Source organism: Acomys russatus, chromosome X, assembly GCF_903995435.1.
Source record: "Acomys russatus chromosome X, mAcoRus1.1, whole genome shotgun sequence".
Lineage (NCBI taxonomy): Eukaryota > Metazoa > Chordata > Mammalia > Rodentia > Muridae > Acomys > Acomys russatus.
Window position 1 is genome coordinate 37,991,700 of NC_067169.1, and position 23,588 is coordinate 38,015,287.

Below are 23,588 nucleotides of genomic sequence, written 5' to 3' on the forward strand. Positions count from 1 at the left end.
TTCAGGAGTGTATTAATATTTTCACATTTATATACCCATATCACATCTTTCCTAATTTGAACTATACAATTATAGACTCAAATAAAGTAATGTCAGTTAATTTTGTATTTGAATTGTTTCTCTCTGTTTTTTGTATTTGAATTGAAAAAGATTAAAGACAAAACTCTTGCTCTTTATCTGTCGCATACCTTATAGATGTTCATGTCTAAAAGTTCATCATAGTAGGGCTAAGCAACATGGCTCAGAGGTTAAGAATGTTAGGTTTCAACCCTTGGATAAATGGCTAAACAGACATGGCTAGCCGATACTCCATAAAATCCCTTAGCCACTACATGTTACAGGGACGCCCAGGCTGGAATACCTCACCTCCTACCCTGAAGTCTCCAGGCCAGGGGGGTTGAGCTGCTCTTCAATCAATAATCCAACCATTTTGGTTACCCATTTTCTTTGTACCTTTGTGCCTCCTCACTGCTTGACCCAGTTCCTTTCCTTCTTATTTCTTCACCAAATGAAAGAGAAACAAATAAAAAGAGAATAATAGGACACGTGACTTCTCCCAGATTTTAGCATCAAATGAATGGGGTAAATTTTTTCAAAAAAGGAAATATGGAAATATGACTGCTCCTAGATATTATGAAGGAAAAGGTTTATTGTTTGTATGTGGGAAAACATAGCACAGGCAGAGACATTGGCGAGAGTCCAGAGTGGACATGACGGATTCAATTGGGCCATGTGGGGACCGGGAGAAAGGAAGCGAGAAGGAAGAACCAGGTGCAGCAGCCAGGAAGCCAGAAGTACAAAAAAAGAGTAGGTAGCCAAAATGTCTGTATTATATAGGGAAGAGCATTCGGGGGACAGGCTGACCAGGCCCTGATCTGGAGTGTTAAGTGTAGATGGCAGAGAATGCCAGCCATACCTTGTGACAGGTAGGAACTGAGAGATGCTGGGAAAACTTGGAGGTCAGGTCTACTTTAATATGTTAAATCGTTGTCACAGCCATTTTTCCCAAGTTTGAAACCTAACAAAGAGTGCTTGCTGCAATTGCAGAATACAGAGTTTGGATTCTGGTACCCAAAACAGGAAGGCCATAAACTCCAACCCCAGGGCATCCTATAACTTCCACTAACCTCCACAGACACCTAAATGAATGTGTGCACCCATACATAGAAGCAGCAAGAAAAATAAAATCATTTTTTAAAGATTAAAATGTTTTCTATATTTCATAGATCTTGTCTCATTGGTTGCATCATTTGTCTACATGTTTACATTTCTCCAATTAAAAAAAAAATACTATTCTCCATTTTCAAGGTCATTTACCTGAAAATTATAAGGAGTGACATCTATTCAAACAAGTATCTAATAATCAATTATCTCTTATTTCTCATTGTTCATTAGTTTCTGCTTCAAGATTAAGGCCCAGCCTCCCCAACTCCTTCATCTACTTCCCTACAGCACATTATCACAGAACCTTGGGCTGAATTTGCTACCCACTGTGTCCCTGTTGTTTTGTGTATGGAAGTGAAGAGATTTAATTGGATCTTGTTGAAAAGACATAGAGGCTAACTCTCAATTTTTATGTGGGGTTCTTCCCATTTCCCTCACTACTACTTTCTTTCCTTGACGAGAAAATAACCCTCTCCATGGTAACAAATATATAAATAAATAAAATTCTTTCCAATTTTTGGTAGTAGTTGTTGCCTAGCAAAGTAGCACAAAAGTAGATGAGGTTTAAATATGAAAGTGGAATTAAAATTGTTAAAAAAAAATGCTTGATGTGCTTTACTGGATGTTAAAGGAGTTACAAAGCAGAATGAGCAAAGCCTCAGGAAGAGGAATTTGTTTAATCTGCATCACAGAAAGCAGTATTCTTTTGTGCAGACTGTCACTCTTCAAACATAAGGTCTTTATTCTGAAAAATGCCTAGGCTTCACCACTGAAGCGCTATCACGCAGAAAATGGCAGCAATCCTGATTTCCTCAAAAGTGACAGTTCATTCATGCTTTCAATATAATATTATTTGGGGGAGTAGAGGGATGCTGGGGATAAAATCCAGAGCTGCATAATGGCTATACATATATTCTATCACTGAGGAATATACTGCACCTTTAAACTAAAAGGTTGATATTCTTTAGTTTGCATCTCAATTTTAATAAAATTTAGGGAGCAGTTTGTTGAATGTCTCCCATCTTTGGAGACTTTTAGTTAAACCAGATTTGCTACAGAAAACAGGATTTTTTCTTGCTTTTTGTCTTATGCACTTAGCTATGACACTTCATAACCTCTGCTACTAAGACTCATAGTGTGTTTAATAAACCTTTGCACTTGGATAGGTGGCCAACTGATAACTGCAGATACATAGTAATGCAATGAATGATGTGCCCTTCCCTAAGCATGTCAATACATCCAAATCCCTGGGGGGTGTGCATATGTTACTCTCTGTAGTAAAGAGGGTTTTACAGATGTGATTAATATTCCGATCTTGAGATGGGGAGATTTGTTGTGTGACACTGCTTCTAAGGAGAGGGCAGGTGTCTACTCAGCACTGATAGAGAGCCAACAACAGACCAAAGTCCAATGAAGTCCAACTTGATGAACCAGTGAGTTTTATTGAGGTTACTTATAGGAATATGGGTGAGGGTTTGCATATAGGAGCAGAAATGACTTAAAAAACACCTGCATCACCAAAGCCTGCCCCAGCATGGGTGACAGCTTGAATGCTTGCTAAGTTGTTTGATTTTTTTCTTAAATTTTAGAAATTGGGTAGAGAGAAACTGTCATAAATTTTGTTTTAATCATAGCCATATTTCTTTGTATTGTGATAAATTGAAATATACACATAGACTGACCATAATGAAACAGGTGAAAGAGAGAAATGGCCCATTTGGAAATGAAGTCAGAAAGCAATAAAGATAAGCAAGCCAGCAGGCCACAGTGGCATACACTTGTAATCATAGCACTCAGGAGGCAGAGACAGGTGGATGTCTGTGAGTTCAAAGCCAGCCTGGTAGGCAAAGCAAGTCCAGGACAGCCAAGGCTACATAGAGAAACCTTGTCTTGAAGAAAAAAAAAAAGATAAGCAAATCAAATATGTGGCCTTTTTTTCACTTTTCCCCTTCATTTTCTTTAACTCACTAGATTCTGTTTTAGAAAAAGAACAGGAGTGAAGTACTGGTGGATTGGATGGTCTGTGAGTCCCATCATAAACAGAAATGTGAAAAGTAAATTTAAGAACAGGATACAAGACAACCTGATGTAGAGGCTTTGGGGCAGGTGGATATGGCTAACATAAGGAATCAGAAAGATCTGGATGCCAATGCTACAGTAAGCATACTGGCTGGCTCTCATTGGAAGGCTATTCACCCTATTGGAGCCTATTATAGAACATGAGTAAAAATACAGTACTCAGAGAGATCTGTTGTCAGACTAAAGTAATGATGAAACAGTTAGTTCAGGTTCTGCCATATTGATATTTGGTGATGCTTAAAAGCTCTCAGTATAACATTTGGGAGGGGAGGAGTGGAAAAGAAGGCTATGGACAGATTCACTTCAAGTTCATCACCTTTTAATTTTGTGACTTTTTGTAAGTTGCAGTGTGTGTGTGTGTGTGTGTGTGTGTGTGTGTGTGTGTGTGTATGTGTGTGTGTCCCTCATTTTATTTATCTTCTAAGTGGAACATAAAATGTATCTCCCTCTGATCATAGCTATAAGTGAATGTGTGTAAAGTGATAGGAACAGTATTTGACCATAGAAATAGCATGGCAATCAGTTATTTTTATTGTAGTTGATACTTTATGAGAGTTTGAACTGTAGAACATGTAAAAGTCTCAATATTTTTCGGGAAAAAAACAAAAGAAAACATTTTAGTTGATATTTCTGGAGAATATTCTATTCAAGTGGGCTTGAGTTGGAGCAAAATATTACTATTTAAAGATTGTACAATGGATAATGAGGATGTAAGCTCAGCAGGACCGTCCTTCCATAGCATACCCAAAGCTTCAGTTCAGTCTCTCCTTGAAAACAACCTAATCTGTGTTAGCTCTCAAATGTCTAGTGTTTCTTATTTTTGGCATCTCATTTTTTCTGTGTGATAAGAAAATGTTTAATATTCTCAAGTCCTCTTCAGTAACACATACAGTGTGTTGTTATTTTTTTATCATTACTTGTATACATGGTATATAGTTTGTAATAAAAGAAGCATGGAATTAATCTTTGCCCCTGGCCTTCTTGTTTTTTCACTATGGTCTGAAGTGTTAACCTTACCAACACATACCCTGGCCACTATTGTAAAGCAAATTTACTTTAAATGTAAAATATCATTATTATATAGAGGTGTTAGGAAAAGAGGGAGATATGTTGGAATATTAGAAGTTGGAGCCCCTCAGTGTTGATTCATTTATTCAGCCTTTTCCCCCTCTCCATTATCAGCCCACTAAAGTATGCAAGGCAGCAAGTAGGATACAAATTTGCTCACCTCATATAAATAAAACAAAGGAAAAGGAGCAGAAAGTTGGCCCAGCAATCTTTCTGCAAGGAGTGTTACTTATTTTAAATTACTTAAAATTCACTGAAATTTAGTGCTAATAATGAGCACACTTCCAGGTAAAACAGAGACTTAAACTCGACACATTTCTATAATGTAAATGGGTTGATTAGGTATATACTACCAAATATTTTAATCAGTGATGATGTTTACTCTTGACATCTGCTTAGAAGCTGCACCCACTTTCCTCTCAAACAGGACCTGAAGTGTTCATGCTCCTCAGCACAAACTTCATCTAAGTCATGTTCTTTCTTCCAATGATGCCACATACCGCACTTCTCTCCTTTACTGGATTCTTTTCATGGTGCAGTGCAACTGTGATTTACTTCCAAAGTGTGCTAATATAGAGCCATTTTATAGAATAAAATCTAGTGTGGTCAAGGGAATAGAAAAGGGTATCAGAGACCCTCCCCAACCACATGCCACCTCCTTTAAATGTTACAGTGCAAGTATCCATTGAGAGTTAAAGACATATGTATTCTTATAGGGAAATACATCAAATTGTAATTTTTATATTTCCCAACAACAGTCTGTTCTTTGCTTACTATATGGAGCTTTTACATCATGAAATGTTTTTAAGAGAGAGGGAGAGAGAAGTAAAATCATTGTTTTATCAGGGAGATTTTTCTCTAAAAGGAGCCAGAGTAAATAGTTCATTTCTTAAACTTCTGATCAATGTCTAACACCTCCTACCCCCAGCAACACTTCCCTGCAAGTGTATTAACACTCTGTAATAGCAACTCCACTCACCTAAGAAGAAATGATCTTCACAACTGATTTATAGTTAAACAGTGGCTTAGACACATAGCACCCAATCAAAGATTTTTTTTTTACCTTATAATTTCTCAGAGAGAAAAATACGTTAATGTTGCTCTCTGAAACAGCAGCCAAGGAAATGTACAAAGAGAGTCTATTTTAAAGACTTAGGTCCAATTATTCAGCATTTGTCCCTTATATGTGTGTCCAAATTATATGCACCTGCCACTTGGAGACAGAAATATGATGCATATTTTTCACACCATTCCTCATTTGGATGTCACTCTTTTATGTGTGAGTGTACAAGACGTTTCCAAACTACTAGAATACAATCCTTTGGGGTAAGCACATGATTATTTATTAACCATATGTCATCTTTCCTTTGTAACACTCAGAATTTGGTAAAAACACAAAGTTAAAGCCTGAGGGTTAAATATATTGTAAATAAAATATTCTTTAATTTTTTGAGATTTAAAATACCTGGATAGTCATATTTAACTAATTTCTTCCTAGGATACTTCATTGCATATAGGTAAATCTACTGCTTTAATCAATCTAACACTGGTTGACATAAATGTAATTATCTTCATTTTACAGATGAATAAACTGATCCCAATTCAAGCCATATATTTGCAGCATGAATTGAACAGCTGTGCCAATTATTTTGATGCTTCAAAATTTAATATCCACCATTTGATTCTAGGAAAAGAAGATGCTATGGCTTGAATTCTTTTGATTAACTGTGCACATTACTATAATCACTGTCAAATAATCACTCATTTCTCCACTTTTCTTACTGTCTACAGGTAGTGCAACTGAATCTATTGCTTTACATCAGTTCATTGATAGCTGCATTTGGAAATTAGTTCCAAGCTTCTTGTTTCAGTACCTAAATGAGTAGCATATCTAACATATTTTTTTAAACATGAAAGTCATGGGACTGGGAAGATAGCACAATGCATACAATGTGTCCTACATACACAACCATGAACACTCAACTTCAGATCTCTAATGCCCACATCACAAAGTCAAATGTGGTGGTGTATGCTTTCTATTCAGTGTAGGGAATGGGTAGAGATAAGCATATCCTGGAGTGGGAGTTTGTAGTGCAGCCAATACATCTGAAACAATGTTCTCTAGGTTCAATATAAGACTCTGTCTCAAAAAATAAGGCAGAAAGCACCCAAGTGAACCTTAACCTTCACCTATGTGTTCACATGCAAGAGTGTACACACACATACATACACAAACGAAAGGCTAAATATATTTTTGGCTGTGAGTCTTAGCTGTCAAGATCTGAGCCATCTCTCTATCTAAGGCCAAATACATTTCAACATAATATAGTGTTTGATTCACACTTGATATTTGAAAAGACTAGTAAAATCTTCCTATACTCTGTTCCTAGAAAAGTGACTACTATCTGAGCACTCATTTTCTATTAAATAGTATAGATCTAATACAGCAATATAAATTAAAAGACATTGAAATGTTAGACTCAAAAAATGAAACATCATAAAATTACATTGATAATTCCTTTTAATCCTCATGATAATCTTTGAACTTATATTTCTGGAGAAATTTCTATTTTCTCTCATGTTCCAAATGTCAGTTTATCAATTAAACACTAACTTAAAAATTCAATGAAATATTCTCTCTAAACTAAAACTACCATCTCTACATCATTCATTGTAATATATTATTACAAATGAGGTTATCAAAACTGTTTAATATTTCTCTTGGACAATGAAGCTAACTTTATTTTATCCTTGTGCAGTAGAATTATATTTTTATAACCAAAGATCACATGAAACTATTTAAATTGTGTGACTTATTGTTTTCAGGACAAGAAACTTAACAAAAAGGATAGACAGAGGTTTTTTGGCACCTACTACTAAATTTTCTATTTCATTGATGGAACAGATATTAGATGTTGTGGCACAAGGGTAATTTCTGAAATATCACTTTTATTATAACATTTTTCTTCTCTAAATCCTTCAATAATTCTCCGTTGCCTTTGTTGTCTTATTTTTGTCCTTTGCTGTTCACAGACATCTTTTTCTGGTTCTTTCCCAACTTTATCAAAGTCATCACAGTTCTGCTCACTACCAAGATGATTTTCCCACTTTTTGTCAGTAACTTTTATGTATTCTTAACCTGACATTTTAGGCTCAGCTTACTTTTTGTCCTGTACTTTCTTGTCTCTCATCATGGAGTCATTAATAATCTTATTTATCCTCCATGTTCAGATTTGGCTTATCCTATGACACTTGCCCTGGATATAATCACATTAAAATTTCATTCTTCATCATCCCTTCAGGATAGAGTGTGTGCTCTGTAGACAGTTTCTTTGATCATTTGCCTAATACATTCTGTTAGTGCATAACTACGTGTGTGAGCACACCTGATTGAATCTTCAGGTCATCTGCCTAGTTGAATTGGAAGTTCAGTAATTTCACTGAGAATTCTGTTTTATTTCATCTACCATCAGGCACAAGACACAGTTCTCACTGCTATATAATATTCATCCTTTTCTGTCAATAATTATTTCTGTCTATATGATTGATCAGAACATAATTACAATTGGTTTTTAGCTTTTTTATTTGGGGTTTCAGTGAGCTATATTCAGCATCTTTAGTATAGAAAATCAGAAATATTCTGTGCCAAAGAACATAAAAGTAATGCAAAATGAGCCTGGTGGCACACGCTTTTAATCCCAGCACTTGGGAGGCAGAGGCAGGCACCTCTCTGTGAGTTTAAGACCAGCCTGGTCTACAAAGTGAGTTCAGGGCAGCCAAGATAACGCAGAGAAACCCTGTCTCAAAGAAAACAAAAGCAAAAACAAACAAACAAAAAATAATGTTATCAGATAATTACATTTTGAAGCTCAAAGTTTGTGATTTATTGTCTACTTTGTTAATAGGGCATGATTATCACCCAATTTTCTTTATAAAGTGCTCTGAATAGATAAAATAATTTATTTTTATGAGCTGAAGTTAGAAAGATTCCGAAATGGTGCTATGCAAGATGAAATGGACATTAACACCATAAAAAACATGAGCACGATAATCCCAAAATATGTATGTTTATAATTTACTTAATCTTTTTCTTTATTCTAAACTGTCTCTAAATAGAAAATATTCTATCAGTTATTATTATGGCTCATACACTAGAAGCTACCAAATGTAATACACATGATAAAAATGTCTTTTAAAAGTTCCCGTTATTCAATTGTTAATATGCCAAATCTATAGAACAAAGGGATTTCCAGAAATGTGAACAATGTAAAAAAAAAAAAAAAAAACGAACAGATCTAATGTTTAATAGCTAAAAATATCAGTCTTCTTTGTATCAGTTTAGGAATGTATTTGCAAATCATTATCAACAAATTGCAGTCTAAAATTTTTTCTTCTTGACTTTGGAATTATACTTTATGATCACCCACTTTGAACTCATTACTTCCTGGCTCTTATAACTGAGAATTTTGCTTTTCTGCATGTGAAGGGTTTTATGAAATGACAAGTAAATCAACCCTTTGAGTTTCTTATTGAACAATAGCCTGAAATGGACTGTCTTATTTTGATGAAAGGGAAAAGAATTTTCTTTCAAAACGACATGCTAATAGTTGATTAATTTGGCATTATGCTATTTGTGGAAGGCATTAACTTTGATAGGCTGATAATTTTAAGGCTCTAAAAATTTCAATGAAAACAAAATCATTGTTACAGAAGAATAGAAAAATGTATTCCACAGACTTTCCTACCAACAATTTAAATTTTTTGTAGTTTTTGGTAGTATCTTAAATAGCTGTTATATCTTTCTTTCAATGATATCCAAATATCAGTTTTACACAAAGTACTAAAAGTTTCTTCTTTAGTTTCATTATTTTGTCCAAAATTTATTTTTTCTTAACTGTCCATGTGATATAACCCATTCAAGCTAATTTTCCAATGCCAACCATAGAATAATCATTATATGTCAATTACAAATTAATGGAAAACAAACTAAAAGTTGGTTTTCTATTATCTTATATACCATTATTTTCAAAGACTCTTGGGCTATATAAAGCTCATTTAAAATTTTATTTCATTGCTATGACTAGTTCATGCTTTTTCTTGCTTAAAATGCCATTCTTATGATTTAACTAAATTATCTGAGGTTTAGGTGCTGTGAAGTCCTTATATGAACTCTTCTCTTATATACCTCAGAAGCTGTTTTCTTACCTCATGCATTTTAAGAGTTATTAATGTCATTAACATTCACTTTGATTATCATTGCTGACCTTTCCTTGTTACATTCCAGTGTCTATCTTCCTTTCTACCCTGAGCACTTGAAAGTAGGAACCTCAATAATGGACTCATCCATTGTCAATATCTAGTTTTGTTTTGTTTTGTTTTTCGCTTTGCAAGACAGGGCTTCTCTATGTAGATTTGGCTGTCCTGGACTTGATTAGATCAGGCTGGCCTTGAACTCACAGATATCTGTCTGCCTCTGACTTCCTGCATGCTAGCTTCCAATGTCTTCTTGACGTAAGGTTCCAACAAATCAGCCACAGGGAGGAGAATCAGTCCAGGGATCTTTGGGGCCCTTCAGTGATTACTATGCCTCCTATTACTAAATAATCTCCTTGTAGCTCTTTTTTCAGTTTCTACTTACTGTTCCTCTTTTCTTAGTTTTTTAACCTCTGGAAAGAAAAGTTTCCTCATCCCAGATTGAATGAAATCTTATTTACTGCAAAACCATGACTAATTCAGTATATAATATTTTCCTGAAGGCAAAAGAGATTTCTTCCCCCCCCAAGCAAAAACTTTTAAAAGGTTGTGATTTATTTTCTCATATATTAAAATACATATCCAGGAACTAACAAGATATACTTACATGATGGTTTAATGATGGTTTAAATAATTAGGAAATAAAATTAATTGTTTAATAATTAACAATTATCTCGTACTTTAAACAAGACTCACAACTCTTATTCTTTGTCAATGTAATAGTTTTATGACCAAGGAAAAATATATAATTTATGGGACCCAGTATCAAATGGAAGACCTTTTGTTAAGAAAAATATTTAACATTTTGTGAGTTGCAAATGAAAGTAGGGGTCCTTTCCATGCATTTCACGCTCCTGAAGGCTGACCCTGATTGAAGCCTCAGTCTTCTGGGGGGAAATTATCATTCAAAAAGGTTATAATATTTTTGGCCTAACTTGTTTGAAAAACACATTCAATGTCTTTTGTTACTTCCAAGCAGTTAAGTGTTGTTACAACAAAGAGTTCTTTGTTATGTTTGATATACCATAGATTTTAAGCTGCATAAGTAGAAGGGGACCCTATGATCATCAGCACAATGCACCCAAATGTTTTTCTTAATTACATTTTGAAAATAGTAATGGCTACAATCTTAAAAAAATAAGAAACAATGCTTTCTAAAAAGAGGTAAAGGAAGATACTGATTGTAATTAAATTGGATCTTAAATAGTCAACCCAAGCCAGGTGTGGTGGCGCAGGCCTTTAATCCCAGCACTCGGGAGGCAGAGGCAGGCGGATCGTTGTGAGTTCCAGGCCAGCCTGGTCTACAAAGTGAGTCCAGGATGGCCAACGCTACACAGAGAAACCCTGTCTCGAAAAAACAAAACAAAAAAAAAAAACAACAACAACAACAAAAAAAATCAAACCATAGAAAGCATATTGAGAGCTGTGTTTACTAGTGTCTGTAATTGATGATACATGAAAATATCATGGAATCATAATATGCTGTGTATTTTAAAATGTGTTGATGATAAACTTCACATCTAAAGTGTCAGAAGTGGGTATATTATGAGCTATAAGCACATGTTTCATATTGAGTCAAAAGGAGAAAACATTCAGGAAATATGTTTATAAAAGGAAATTGATACCGTATGAGCATATACAGGGTGAGGAAGTCCTCCTCAGACACAGTCATAGGGGAGGGGAGGAAGGGGGAAATGGGAGGGACGGAGGAATGGGAAGATACAAGGGAGGGGATAACCATTGAGATGTAATATGAATAAATTAATAAAATTTTTAAAAAATCAAAAAAAAAAAAAAGAAAGAAAGAAGTTCATTGATGCTCATCATCATCTTTGAGGTAGGCTGGGTGTTGCCAGGAGTTAACCTGTCTTATTGTCAAAGAATCCTTAAAACAATAAAAATGTCTTTAATTAAAAAAAAAAGAAATTGAAAAGGATTAAGGAATGCTGTAGAGCTGTTAAAACCACATCTGACTTCATGTGAAGGAAATAGAAGGTTGTGGGGAAATATGCCACCTTTACAGAGTTGCTCTTACTATACCCACCACATTAAGACTTGGTGAAGAACAATTTGTAGAAAGGGTTACAAAAAAGCTACAAAGTAGTAATGGACCCACCCAAATGTTTATCACTCGCCATATATGACAAGGTATGAAACTACAGAACAATCCTTGGGGATATTCTTAAGTTATAATGTACAAGAATTTTTATCATATTTAAGCTTAATCCATGGTTGTTTATGGTGGGGAAGGAGGTTTCCTTCTGTCAGAGGTCTAGGGGAGGGAAATAGGGTGAAAAGGGGAGGAGGGTGGGAACAGGAAGATACAAGTGAGGAGATAGCAATTGGGATGTAATCTGATTAATTTAAAAGAAAAATGAAAAAATGGCAACAATTGAAAGTCACCATGAATGTTTGTTTTAACTGAAACTTTATGAAGAATATTCAATAGGAAAAACATGGTTAAGGTCTTACTTTAGATATAGAAGAAATAAATATTTAGTTCATTCCATATATTTCTATTTTAGTATTATTTAGGTATAATTCCTTTTTAAAGGAGTGTGAAAATATAATTTTTTCTGGCAACCTAAAATGACCTACTTTATAGAATATATGGTTTCACTGTTGAACTTCCTTTTTATAGAATTACTATTTATAATCATTGCCCTCAACTCTGGGGGGATTTAGTAGGATTAAAGACTTTTGATTCACTTTGTATTTGAAGATTTATTTTTTTCTCTACCTTTGCTCAGCTAGTGGAATCCATGATGAATTCTCATCTCCAAGGGGTAAGCTGTTTGTAGTAAAGCCTGATAGCTGTTGCCTTAGGTCTTCTTAGAAGTAGCATTGATTCCTTCCTTTTCCTGTGTTTTGTTTCTTGCAGAATGATAGAACCCATGTAGACACAATAAATTACCATGCTTAAGTACTGTTAAGCATGTAATGGCTTTAGTCTTATTTATGTAAATTATTTATGTAATAAATATTTTGGCTCATAGCAGAAAAATAAACAAGAGCACTTATCTTTCTATTTATTTTTGCATGAGGAGTGCTACAATGAAAAAGGTGAATGATAGAGGCACCCTGGTTTTAATCTGAGGATGTAGATTAGTTACAGTGTCTTTGATGGGTCGCATATTGGGACAAAGAATAGAATTTGAAAGATAGATATTTGGAAAGTAGGTACTTCGAATAATTATTTAATCTAAAGTGTTTTCTGACATTTGAGTAGCTCTATAGGAAACTCCTTGTATTTTACAAGTTATAGGATTCATTTAGGTTGCTGAGGCAAAAAGGTATAAAAGAAAAAGAAAATAAAATTCACAAATGGAAAATAAATGAAAATATAACCTTTATCCACATTATATTATAGTGTTCTGTTTCTTACAAAATGGTCTTCAGTTGTTATATTTGTATTTTATTCATGGAAAATACTTAAATTTTTTCCTTTTTCTACAAAGAAAATCAAAGAATGTTCTTATTCTACCATATGGAAAAGTGATTTTAGAGAGAATATTAATGTCTGCTGAATTCCACAGCAAAATACATTACTGTAAAAATTGTTTTTGAAATGGATGTTTGTTTGTCTTGACCAATGAATGTAATAAAGATCCGTGATTTTGCTCAGAAATACCCAACTGTATTCCAGTTGAGAAGGTACTTCTGTTTTTATGCGGTTTCTCCAAAGGATGTCATTAATAATCTTCTTGGGTGCTTACAAAGCATGTGTGTATCAGCAGAATTAGAGAATTGCCCAACTAGAGAACAGGTTTCACAATAGCCTGAGATGAATTTTGTTCATTAGAGGAGAAAATGGCTTCTCTTAAGACTAAATTGACATGGTTGCTAATTTCAGCATTAAAAGCTGTTACTTTGGTCAGATTTAATTTAGAATCTCGGAAAGTTCAAGTGAACCTTAAAGAGTTACTTTTACAAACACACTTATCAAAGGAATCTGAAAATCCTAAAAGTAGCCTGCTATTCTTCCTCTGAGTGCCACCAGGCCTCCCCATCCATATGAGCATATACAGGGGGAGGAGGTCCCCCTCAGTTACAGTCATAGTGGAGGGGAATAAGGGGAAAATGGGAGGGAAGGAGGAATGGGAGGATACAAGGGATGGAATAACCATTGAGATGTAACAAGAATAAATTAATAAAATATATTAAAAAAGAAAATCCTAAGAGTAAACAAAAGAAAAACAAACATCCTGTAATATACCTTCAAGTCAAAAGTAAACAATGATATTAACATTTGAGAGTGAACTAATGTGAAATCAAAGAAAGATAATCTGATGAAGTTACTTCTTATCCAAAACTTTTCAAGTATTACAAATAACTCTCACTAGTTATACAACTGCAACAAATACATTGTTCACTTCCACATCCATGGCCCCTATAATATCTGGGGTTTGAAAAGGCACGTACTATCATGAATGAAGAAGTAAATGAATGGATGAATGTATGCCTTTTTTACATTTTTTTTCCTTTAACAAATTTGAGGTGAGTACTTGACTTTATTTTTAGTTTCACAGTAACATTTTAAAAGTATGTGATTTATTAACTATAATCCTGCAGTTGAGAAGAGATCCTTCTAAAGCAACATGTCAACTTGCTGTGTCATAGGTCACCAACTTTTAGCATCCTAACCCTAGACTATATCTTATTTTATAAAATCTGTCTGCAACTACAGTTCTTATTTTAAATTTTTTCAGCACTGTCCAATAGCTGTCTTTGGCAATTTGTTCCATATTTCAAACACATTTTTATATAAAGAAACCATAAAAGTTAGAAACCTGAAAATTAGATTTTTCTTCCGAGCAATCACAACTTACAAATGTGGAAGACTTTTTAAATACTAGCCTCTCAGATTTTTCAATACACACAAAGAACAAGTGCTCTAAATAAATATACAATGTTTGAATAAGTTTTTCATGCTGTTTTAATATTACCAGAAGTCATTGAGATTACATCTGAAAGCTGATATCTGTACCTATTCATAAAGGAAATGCAAACTAATGATCCACATTTGCCCTTTCCAAAACCAAAATTCTTAGAAAATTATTTTGTGCCAAAGGGCATAAGAGATAAGTAAGATTGAGAAATGTTACTAGCTACAAAATTTCATCTCTTCCCTGTTATTAGAATCACATTTAAAGTCTGACAATTTCTAGTTTAGTCACTAAGAGACTGAAAATAAGAGATACACTGTGATCAAGGAAGCAGGTAGGCTAAGTACAGATCTTCACTTCTCCCTATTTTCCAAATCCAGTTTCCCAGTCTCATCCACAGCCCTGCCTCAGGCCATCTGCTGTAACCTCCTTTGCCCCCCATCCCATTCTCCTAGTGGATCACACAATATTTCTCACGTCTTATTCATTACTTTATCTCAGCCTCCAACTCCAACAGGCACTTTCATTGGGTCCACAGGCTACTCTGACAAGGGGAACAGGTAATTTAACTAAAGAGCTTCACATTTTGGAAGGAAAAAAAAAAGCAAAAATACCTTTATTTTTAGATGATAGGATAGGAAACATAAGTAGTGCATGAAATTCCGTCAGGAAATTCCTACAGCTAAGAAACACTTTCAGGAAAGTAGATGGACACAAAATTAACTCACAAGAATCTATAGCCCTCCTTTATACAAATGACAAATGGATTTAGAAAGACAAGAGAGAAACAACACCTTTCACCATAGCCTCAAATATCTTGGAGTAACTCTAACCAAGAAAGGGAAACTTTAGAACACCAAAGAAAGAAACTGAAGAAGAAACCAGAGGGAAAGATATTTCATGTTCATGAATCAGTAAAATTAATGTAGTAAAAACTACCTTCCTACCAAAAGCAATCTAAAGATTCAAGGCAATCCCCACAAAACATCCAAGAGATCTTCAATTCTTCACAGATGTTTAAAATTTAATTTTCATGTTCACACACATACACACAGAAACACACATGCATGGATAGCTAAAACTATCCTGAATTTTCTAGTGTCTTTGATGCAGGATAGTACTCTGGTTATAAACACCTATGTGCTAGTGTCTTAGTACTGCAGTGTCCTCTTCATCCTACCAAAGGAGAATTATAAAGATCAACCCAACTACAAACCCTCTGATCAACAATATTTTCCTATCTGCTAGATATGCTAGTGCAATAGTGTCACAAAGCTCGTGGAAGTAAAGAACCAATATCTGTTTTGATTTAAGGCCCCTCCATGACATAGAACTCATACTCAACATAGCTAGAGTGACCAAGAACCTTGGTCTAGATAGCATAAAGACCTATGATAAAATAAAAATAAAAATAAAAATGCACGTATAACATTTGTGAGAGTGGTTTTAAATTAATAGTAATTAACACCACCAAATAAAAGTAAAATGTAATTTTTAAAACCAGAACAAAGTAGACTGATAGTTTTTCACATATTTTGTTCTTATTATTAAGATCTTGGCCATTTAATATAGAAAGTAAGATGGCAAATAAAGGAGTTTGATATTTGAAGGCAAAAGGAAGTTCTAATAGATTAATAACATTGATACGTAACTTTTAAAATATGGACTTTATTATTTTGCATAATTCTACAAAAGACACTATTAAAACAAAATTATTTATATGAAGATTTGAGAGATGACTCAGTGTTTAAGAGTGCTTGTCCAATACATTCTCCACAGTTATGTGGAGAGTTGGGACTGATTCTGACATGAACTCTGGTGCCCCACATTTGACCACTTCTCCATAGTGGGGAGGCCTGGTGGCACTCAGAGAATGAATAGGAAGGCTACCAAGATGAGACTTGATAGATATGCTATGACCATATAGTGGGGGAGGAGGTCCACCTTGGTCATAAACCTAGGGGAGGGGAATAAGGTGAGAACAGGAGGGAGGGAGGAATTGGTAGATACAAGTGAGGGGAAAACAATTGAAATGTAATTTGAATAAATTAATTAAATAAAAAAGAGTGTCCAGCTTCTAGCATGCCATCTTCCAGGGGGTAAAAACAAAAGGCTTTCTGGTTGTGATTAAATCTGTAAATGGTGAGTTGTACATTCTTGTAAAGACTCTGTACAAAATAAGGCAGAGAGAGAGAGAGGAAGACACCTGACACTATGGCCTCCACGTGCATATAGATAGGTGACTGCATCTGCACACATGTGTGTATGTATACCACATACACCACATATACACCAAATATTTATATGAAAAAAGACTCCGGAGATTAGTGTTTAAGTGATGTTCTCCAAATATTGATAGTAATATGGGGAAGTAGAGAATTTATTACCAATGAGTATTACCAGCTCTTCTTTGTTTCATTAGGTCTGAAATGGATCAAAAAAGTTTGGTAATTATAATGGTCAGGCAACTTTAAGGAAACCTGCTGCATTCCATCTGTATCACCTTCACAATTTATATGTAATGAATTTAAGTTAATTACATATTAAATTATGTGTGAGATTGTTCTATTTCTAAAATATATACATTCACCTTAATATTGCAGCTTGGTGATATTATATATATTACTAAAAATTTAAAAGTACACTGTCATTAAGCCAAAATTACATTTCTTAGAAATTGATTGAGAGAAACCCAAACACATTGAAATGATGCCTTCTTAGTATTTAGGTAGCGAGACAAATCTCTAATTAAGATTTTCATTTGAAATCCTCTTGTACCTAAGAGTGAAACACATTCCACAGTCATTTTCTGAAAAGCCTTGAAAACAGAAGATTCATATCCAGTTACATCTTTTTTTATTTCTAAAAGTGTTTTGGCTGGTTGGAAAATAGCAATTTTTCTTTATGCTGTATAAAAGGAATGTACAATGCTGGAGAACTCCCAATGCAAGAAATATTTTCTTCTTTCAGGCAACACTGCAAGATTTGGAACAGAGACGCCCTCAGTTGGAAGAACTCATTACTGCTGCCCAGAACTTGAAAAACAAAACTGGCAATCAAGAAGCTAGAACAATCATTACTGATCGAAGTAAGTCTCTTAATAGGCTAGGGAAAGTTAAGGCCAGATGTGTGAAAATCTCAATAACAGCTCAAAGTATAAAAAAATGTAAAACACTTCAATATGATAACTATTTTACCTAAGAACATTTTCAGTATATAAAATCATTCAACAACTGAATATAATTGCAATGGATTGAAAATTTAAGATTTCCATGAAGTTGGGGCATTGCATGGTGAATGTGGTAAACATAGTGTGGAGGAATATTGCTTCTTAGTTATTGTCTATTTGAGCTGGTGCTCATGGAAATAGCAGTCTCTGTCTAATCTTATTGGTTGTTGGGCTAAGCCAAAACCTGTTTACTGAACCATCTTTAATGTCTGTCTGTGGTGCCTTCTGCAGTGGTTATCATTTATTAGGTTTCTTATAAGTATCAGTAATTTTTCACAAAGTTGCCTTATGCAATTTCATAGTATCTTTTTCGTATGTAAATAATTGGTTTCCAAGTTACTAAAATTTTTCAAATTTTCAAAACAAGGAACAGGCTTAGAATTTGCAAGTCTCTTTCTGACTGGACATACTGTTCCTTTTAGTAGTTTATCCCTTCTTTATTGTTTCTATTTTTAATGTGATCAATAGAATGAAATTATGTATGTGCTGTGATTATGTATATTTTCATTCATTTCTTAGAGACAACTCTTTCATTTGAAGTAGTGTTAATTTAAATAGCCTATTCACAGTTGTGAAACCTAAACTCCAATTGTGGTTCAAACAATGAATTTGTGTATAAACTAACATACTAGGTGAACAACGTTAACTATTGTGACTAGTAAGCTCCCACATCTTGCTGTCTTTCTGTAGTAGTTTACCTATTTTTTTACATCCCCCAAATTCCCTCTATGAAATCATATGAAACCCAATTTTCTTCCATATTTTTATATCCACAACATCTTAGGTGTTTAATGCACAGATACAGAATGAGTATTATTCATAGGAACTTTTCATGACACAAGCCTAAAAGCAGTATGCATTAATTTTTTAATCTGTTGATTGTGACATGTGACGTGAACCCATGACTGCAAAGATAATGGGAAAATAGTATCAGTACTGATCCCAGGAAGAAGGTGAACAGAATTGGAAAGAAAGCAATGACTCTGACTACTGATTTGGACAAAGAAGAGTAAACTTAGGTTTCATGATTCTAACTTATGTTTCATGATGTCATTTATATATCCAGCATGGCTAGAATATTGTAATGACCAACAATGAGTTGCTCAGATGATGTATCAGAGCTTTCCTTCCCTAAAATGGAAACTAACAGCTCTCTACCAGGTTGTAATATGCCATTTCAAAAAAGTAAATCTTAATGAATGACTCAGTAGGGTATTGAGTTTTAATTATATATGTAATTGAGTTGTTTCTTGCCTGAAAAAATATGAAAATTTGGTAAAGATATTTATACAAAAGTAACCAGACTTTTAGTAATTTGTTAATTTGTTAATGATAAATAGCTTCATTTCCCTAAGAGAAAAGTAGAAATAATACACTTTACAATATCTGTTCAAACTCAGATACAGATTTACTATTATCCCTATTATTTTTTCCTCTATTGTATTTATTTTTTTTTCAAGATATTGATTACAATTGAGTGACTGGAGGGCAAGTTTGTATTTCCTTGTTAATTTTCAGTGATTTGAATAATTCTGTTTTTCTAAGCTTTTGTCTTTTAGGAATGAAACCTTTATAAATAACTTCAGTAGAAGGGGAGCAATTCTAATTTAGATAGTCTGTTGAAACATGTCATGTGTTTATTAAAGCGTAAGCTGGAATCTGACCTCCAAACACTCATGCTCCAGCTAGGATAATTGTGACAAGATATGTTTATCTAAACAATGTTGTCTGTAGCCCTGCCATGTTCTAATTTATCCATCTTTTTAAAATCTGTGGAATAAGATGGAAATTCAGTACTCACAAAGTTACAGTACTCTTCAAAATGTAATTGTTTTTCATACAAATTTGATTTTAAAAGATAGGGTGGGAAATATCTACAAATTTGTATTTTCCCATTATAATGGTTTTGATATTCTTTTTTATGGCCCTATGTCTCCTAGTAACTCTTTTAAAATAATCATTTAAATAGAGAGAAACATTTAATAAATATGTGATACTATATTGAGTCATTTTACTACTTGATAAATCTCAGCTCAAAACTTGGAACAATGTGTGTGTGTGTGTGTGTGTGTCTGTGTGTGTGTGTTTGTGTGTCTCTGTGTGTGGGTCTGTGTGTGTGTGTTTCTTACATTGTATCATGAGCAAACTCAATGAATAGCTATTTTTCTCACTACTGTTAATGGACCTCAAATAATTAGGTCTACAATGTAGTTATATGTTTTATTATACAAAAGTTTACCTGATATCTGTTGTTTACAGGTAATCGTATTGGTCATACTCATTTTACTATGAGTACTAGAGTAAAATTCTTTCTATGTGAGTTCAAATGAGACATCATTAGGATTGCTGCTTTCTGGTTTTCAGATTGTTTATTTTTTCCAGTTCTTTCACTCCTGAATTTGTCAAACATTCCTGGTAACTTTCTTTTTCAAAAGGTCTGAGTCAAGGTACCAAAAGTACATAAGATAAGAGTGATTTGAAGTTGCTTCCCTAGAGATATCTGAATTATGCAAAACTCCTGTTTATTCCCATTAATATTGCAAAGCATAATACCATAATACCTTGGAGAGCAGAGCAGAGGATATGGAAAGAAAAAACTGCTTTATTTTCACATATATTTATTTTATTACACATGTATAAAACAAACTACATAGAGCAGGGATAACCAGGTAACAAACAGGAGTCATATAAATGTTACATTCATAGTGGTTTGACTATTTGTATTTGTCAAGCTTGAAGTAAACATCTTTTCTGTCTTGTTGGGTCTAAATTTCTGAATGAAATTCAATATCTATCCTATCTCAACTCGAATAACTTAACTCCCTTACCTTGATCTAAAAAGATCTTATCCCCTAACAAACTAAACTTGATTGTAAAATTAAACTATCTGGCCTTCAATGCCCTTCAGAGACTTGAGAAGGAATAAAACTTAAATTCCTGAGTGAACCATAAGTACAGGGTAGCAGCTTCCAAAATGAACAAAATGACTGAGACATTTTACTGCCTGAGTAGTCACTCAACACTCCTTTTAACATAGGAGCCTCATCTTTGGCCTTCTGGCCCAATATCTCTGACAGACTTATTAACAAGGCAGGAACTATTAAAATCTTTCTTACCCTGTCTTGGCAGAGTTTGACCATCGACTCTGCCTGCATCTAAGCTGCCCAATTTTAGGCAGAATTCTGTTCATGACAGGAATGAAGACATTTTGCTCAGTGGCTGGTTTGCCACATTTGAAGCCATCTCCATAAGGAGGCTCTTTGATGCTCATCATTTTCTTTGAGGTTGGCTGGGTGTTGTCTGGAGTTAACTTGTCTTGTTGTCAAAGAAACTTTAGGGTAATAAAAACATCTATAAATGCCATATTCTGTCTATCTCTGAGGCTTTTGAAAACCTAATTTAACTATTTTACCTCATATATTGATAGAGTCATATTTATCTGTAAGACTTAGAATATATATTCTTGTGCTAGAATCTGACAAGTATTTGATATGGCCAACTTTTGTATCAATACACTAAATCCTATACCAGTGACTCAGGAATAACCTTCATTATGAGTAATACTATGGCCTTGTGTTAAGGAGTAGGTTCAATCATCTAGCTTTTGTTCTATTCTCCCTCTGTGTCCCTATGTCTCCCTTTATTTCTTTTCAGCTCCTATTTTCTTACCTACGTATGAAAGATAAAGGAAAAGAGAGATGCCCCTGAGTTCCACCTAGTTTTTTCTCTGTAAAAGCCCAATAGTGACTTATGACCACCTCCCAGTGAAAATAAGCATTTGTAGACCAAGAGAGCAAACAGAAACCTACATGACCCTCCTTGGAGTGAATGCGACGTTGATCTTCTCTTAATGTTTCTTCAGGCTGACTTGGGGCAAATAATACCTTGAAATGGGTCCCCCAAATTTGGAGAAAATGGTTTAGTAAGCCAGAGATTGCATTTATAGTCCAGTTTCTAAATGTTGAGAGATTCCAGGCTTAATTGGAGATTGAAATGCTGGTCCAAATTGGATCAGAAGCTTTCTACAATGCTGTCCGGGAAGCTGTCCAAATCTGATGGGTAACAGCAACAGAGGCATCTGGGGCTGGAGCTAGGGTACAGGATGTCAGCATCCAGCATGCTGAGAGAATGAATCCTGTAGGTCTTATCCAGCATCCATGTCAGGTTCTTTTTTCTGTAAACATAATTTCTCACAAGAACTGTATACAGTTCTAACATTATAGTTGTATGAGGTGTGTGGGATGCACAGAACAATTAAAGCTAGATTTCTGCTCATTGTATGAGCCAACTTAAGGCATCTGCAAATCTTCCTTCATGCCGTACTAAGAGTAGCCTCTAGTAATAAGTCACAGAGACTCTGTGGCCAACATGGAGCCTCTCTATGCATTTACATTTGTATTTCTGACAATCTCAGAGCTATTTCCATGTAGTGGGATTAGGAATATAAATTACCTGTTTGTTCTGTAGTTTGAATTCTTTACATCCTAATTGTAACCCCCTCCCTCATCCCCTCCCGATTCCACTCCCTCCCTCATCAACTCCGGATCCCATCCCCTCGCTCATTCTCTTTCCCTACCTCCCCTAGTCCTTAGAAAGGGGAGCCCTCCTCCCCTAACATCTGACCTTAGTTTATCTAGTGTCCCCTGTACTACATATGACCTCTTCCTCTGTGGCCTGGTAGGGCCACCCTACACTCTCGGCACTTTGCTTTATTTTATTATTTTGGCTATTTCACAAATAATTCTGGCAAATGTGAGTCCTCTACATTTATTTTTGAAGGCCTTGCTTTTGTAGCTCCCCCTCCCCCATAATTCTCACGACTACCTTTCTGATGCTGTAAAACAAAAGCATATACAAGTTTTTTAGAGCAAACTGCCTGGATTGCCCTTTTAGTTTTGTGACCTTGGATAGAAAGAATAGTCTCTATAAACTTCTGACCTCAGTTTCCTTTTCTATAAAATAGAATTACTTATATCTGCCTTAAGATTTTTCAGAATTATGTGAGATTGCATGTGGAATGCTTAGGGCAGAACCCTGATAAGACCTCAGTGGGCATTAGCTAGTGCTATTTTAAATATAATTTGTTTGGGTTATTTGTATATTTAAAGAGTATTTAATGACATTTTAGTAGCTGTTTGTTTATCACACCACCAAAAAGAGCAGCAATTCAAAATACTTAACAGTGAAGGCTACTTGGAAGACAGAAAATAAGGTTTGTGGAAAAAATTTGAATGATTAAAGAAAATTTTATCTGAGTTTGTAAGGAAATCCATGGAAATTGTTTCATTTCACTATTCCCAATAAATGAAGAAATTGAGTACTATTATTCACATTTTAGAGATAGAAAATTAAGTTTGGGGAAAGATCAATTAATTTCTTGGGGCATAGGAAGATGATCCTTGAGCAACTAGAAATCAAACATATGTCTATATGATATTCAAGCAGTTGATAGGTAAAACTGCAAAAGATCATTATATATCAACTGGAGTTATATAAACACCTGTACGAGTTTGAAACCGTCAATATTATACCACAATGTGAGAGGAGCTTAGGAGACCCCAAAATACCTTGAGAAATTATCAGCACTAACTTGTGGCTGACGAAAAGGAGTCATTCTTTAGTGGTATAGTGATCGTAAGTTGCCCAGTCTCCAAGTAAATAAACCCTTATGCTCAGACAAGCAAACCTAATTATATTCTGTGAATCACAAAAGTCATGAAAGTAAGAAAAGGGCTTTTGGGGAATAAATAGGGTATTCAGTCTGAATAGAAATGGTATAACATAGTAGTGGGATAAATATGATTAAAAGTATATTATGTATTTTTATGAAAATTTTCAAGAATAAAAATAGCTTTCAAAAGGAAAGGCTGCTTAGTCAAAGAATATGAAGGATTATGTGTTTGAGAGAT

The 23,588-nt window shown here is 34.5% G+C and overlaps 1 protein-coding gene across 10 annotated transcripts in view; it reads left to right on the top strand.

Moving 5' to 3' along the window:
- Positions 1 to 23,588, top strand: part of Dmd (dystrophin) — a 2,465,896-nt gene that overhangs the window by 1,831,067 nt on the left and 611,241 nt on the right. For all 10 annotated transcript variants that reach the window (XM_051140917.1, XM_051140916.1, XM_051140911.1 and 7 more), the window contains one exon: positions 17,421 to 17,538. In XM_051140917.1, coding sequence (XP_050996874.1) covers positions 17,421 to 17,538 — 118 coding nt within the window. The remainder of the gene's footprint in view (positions 1 to 17,420; positions 17,539 to 23,588) is intronic.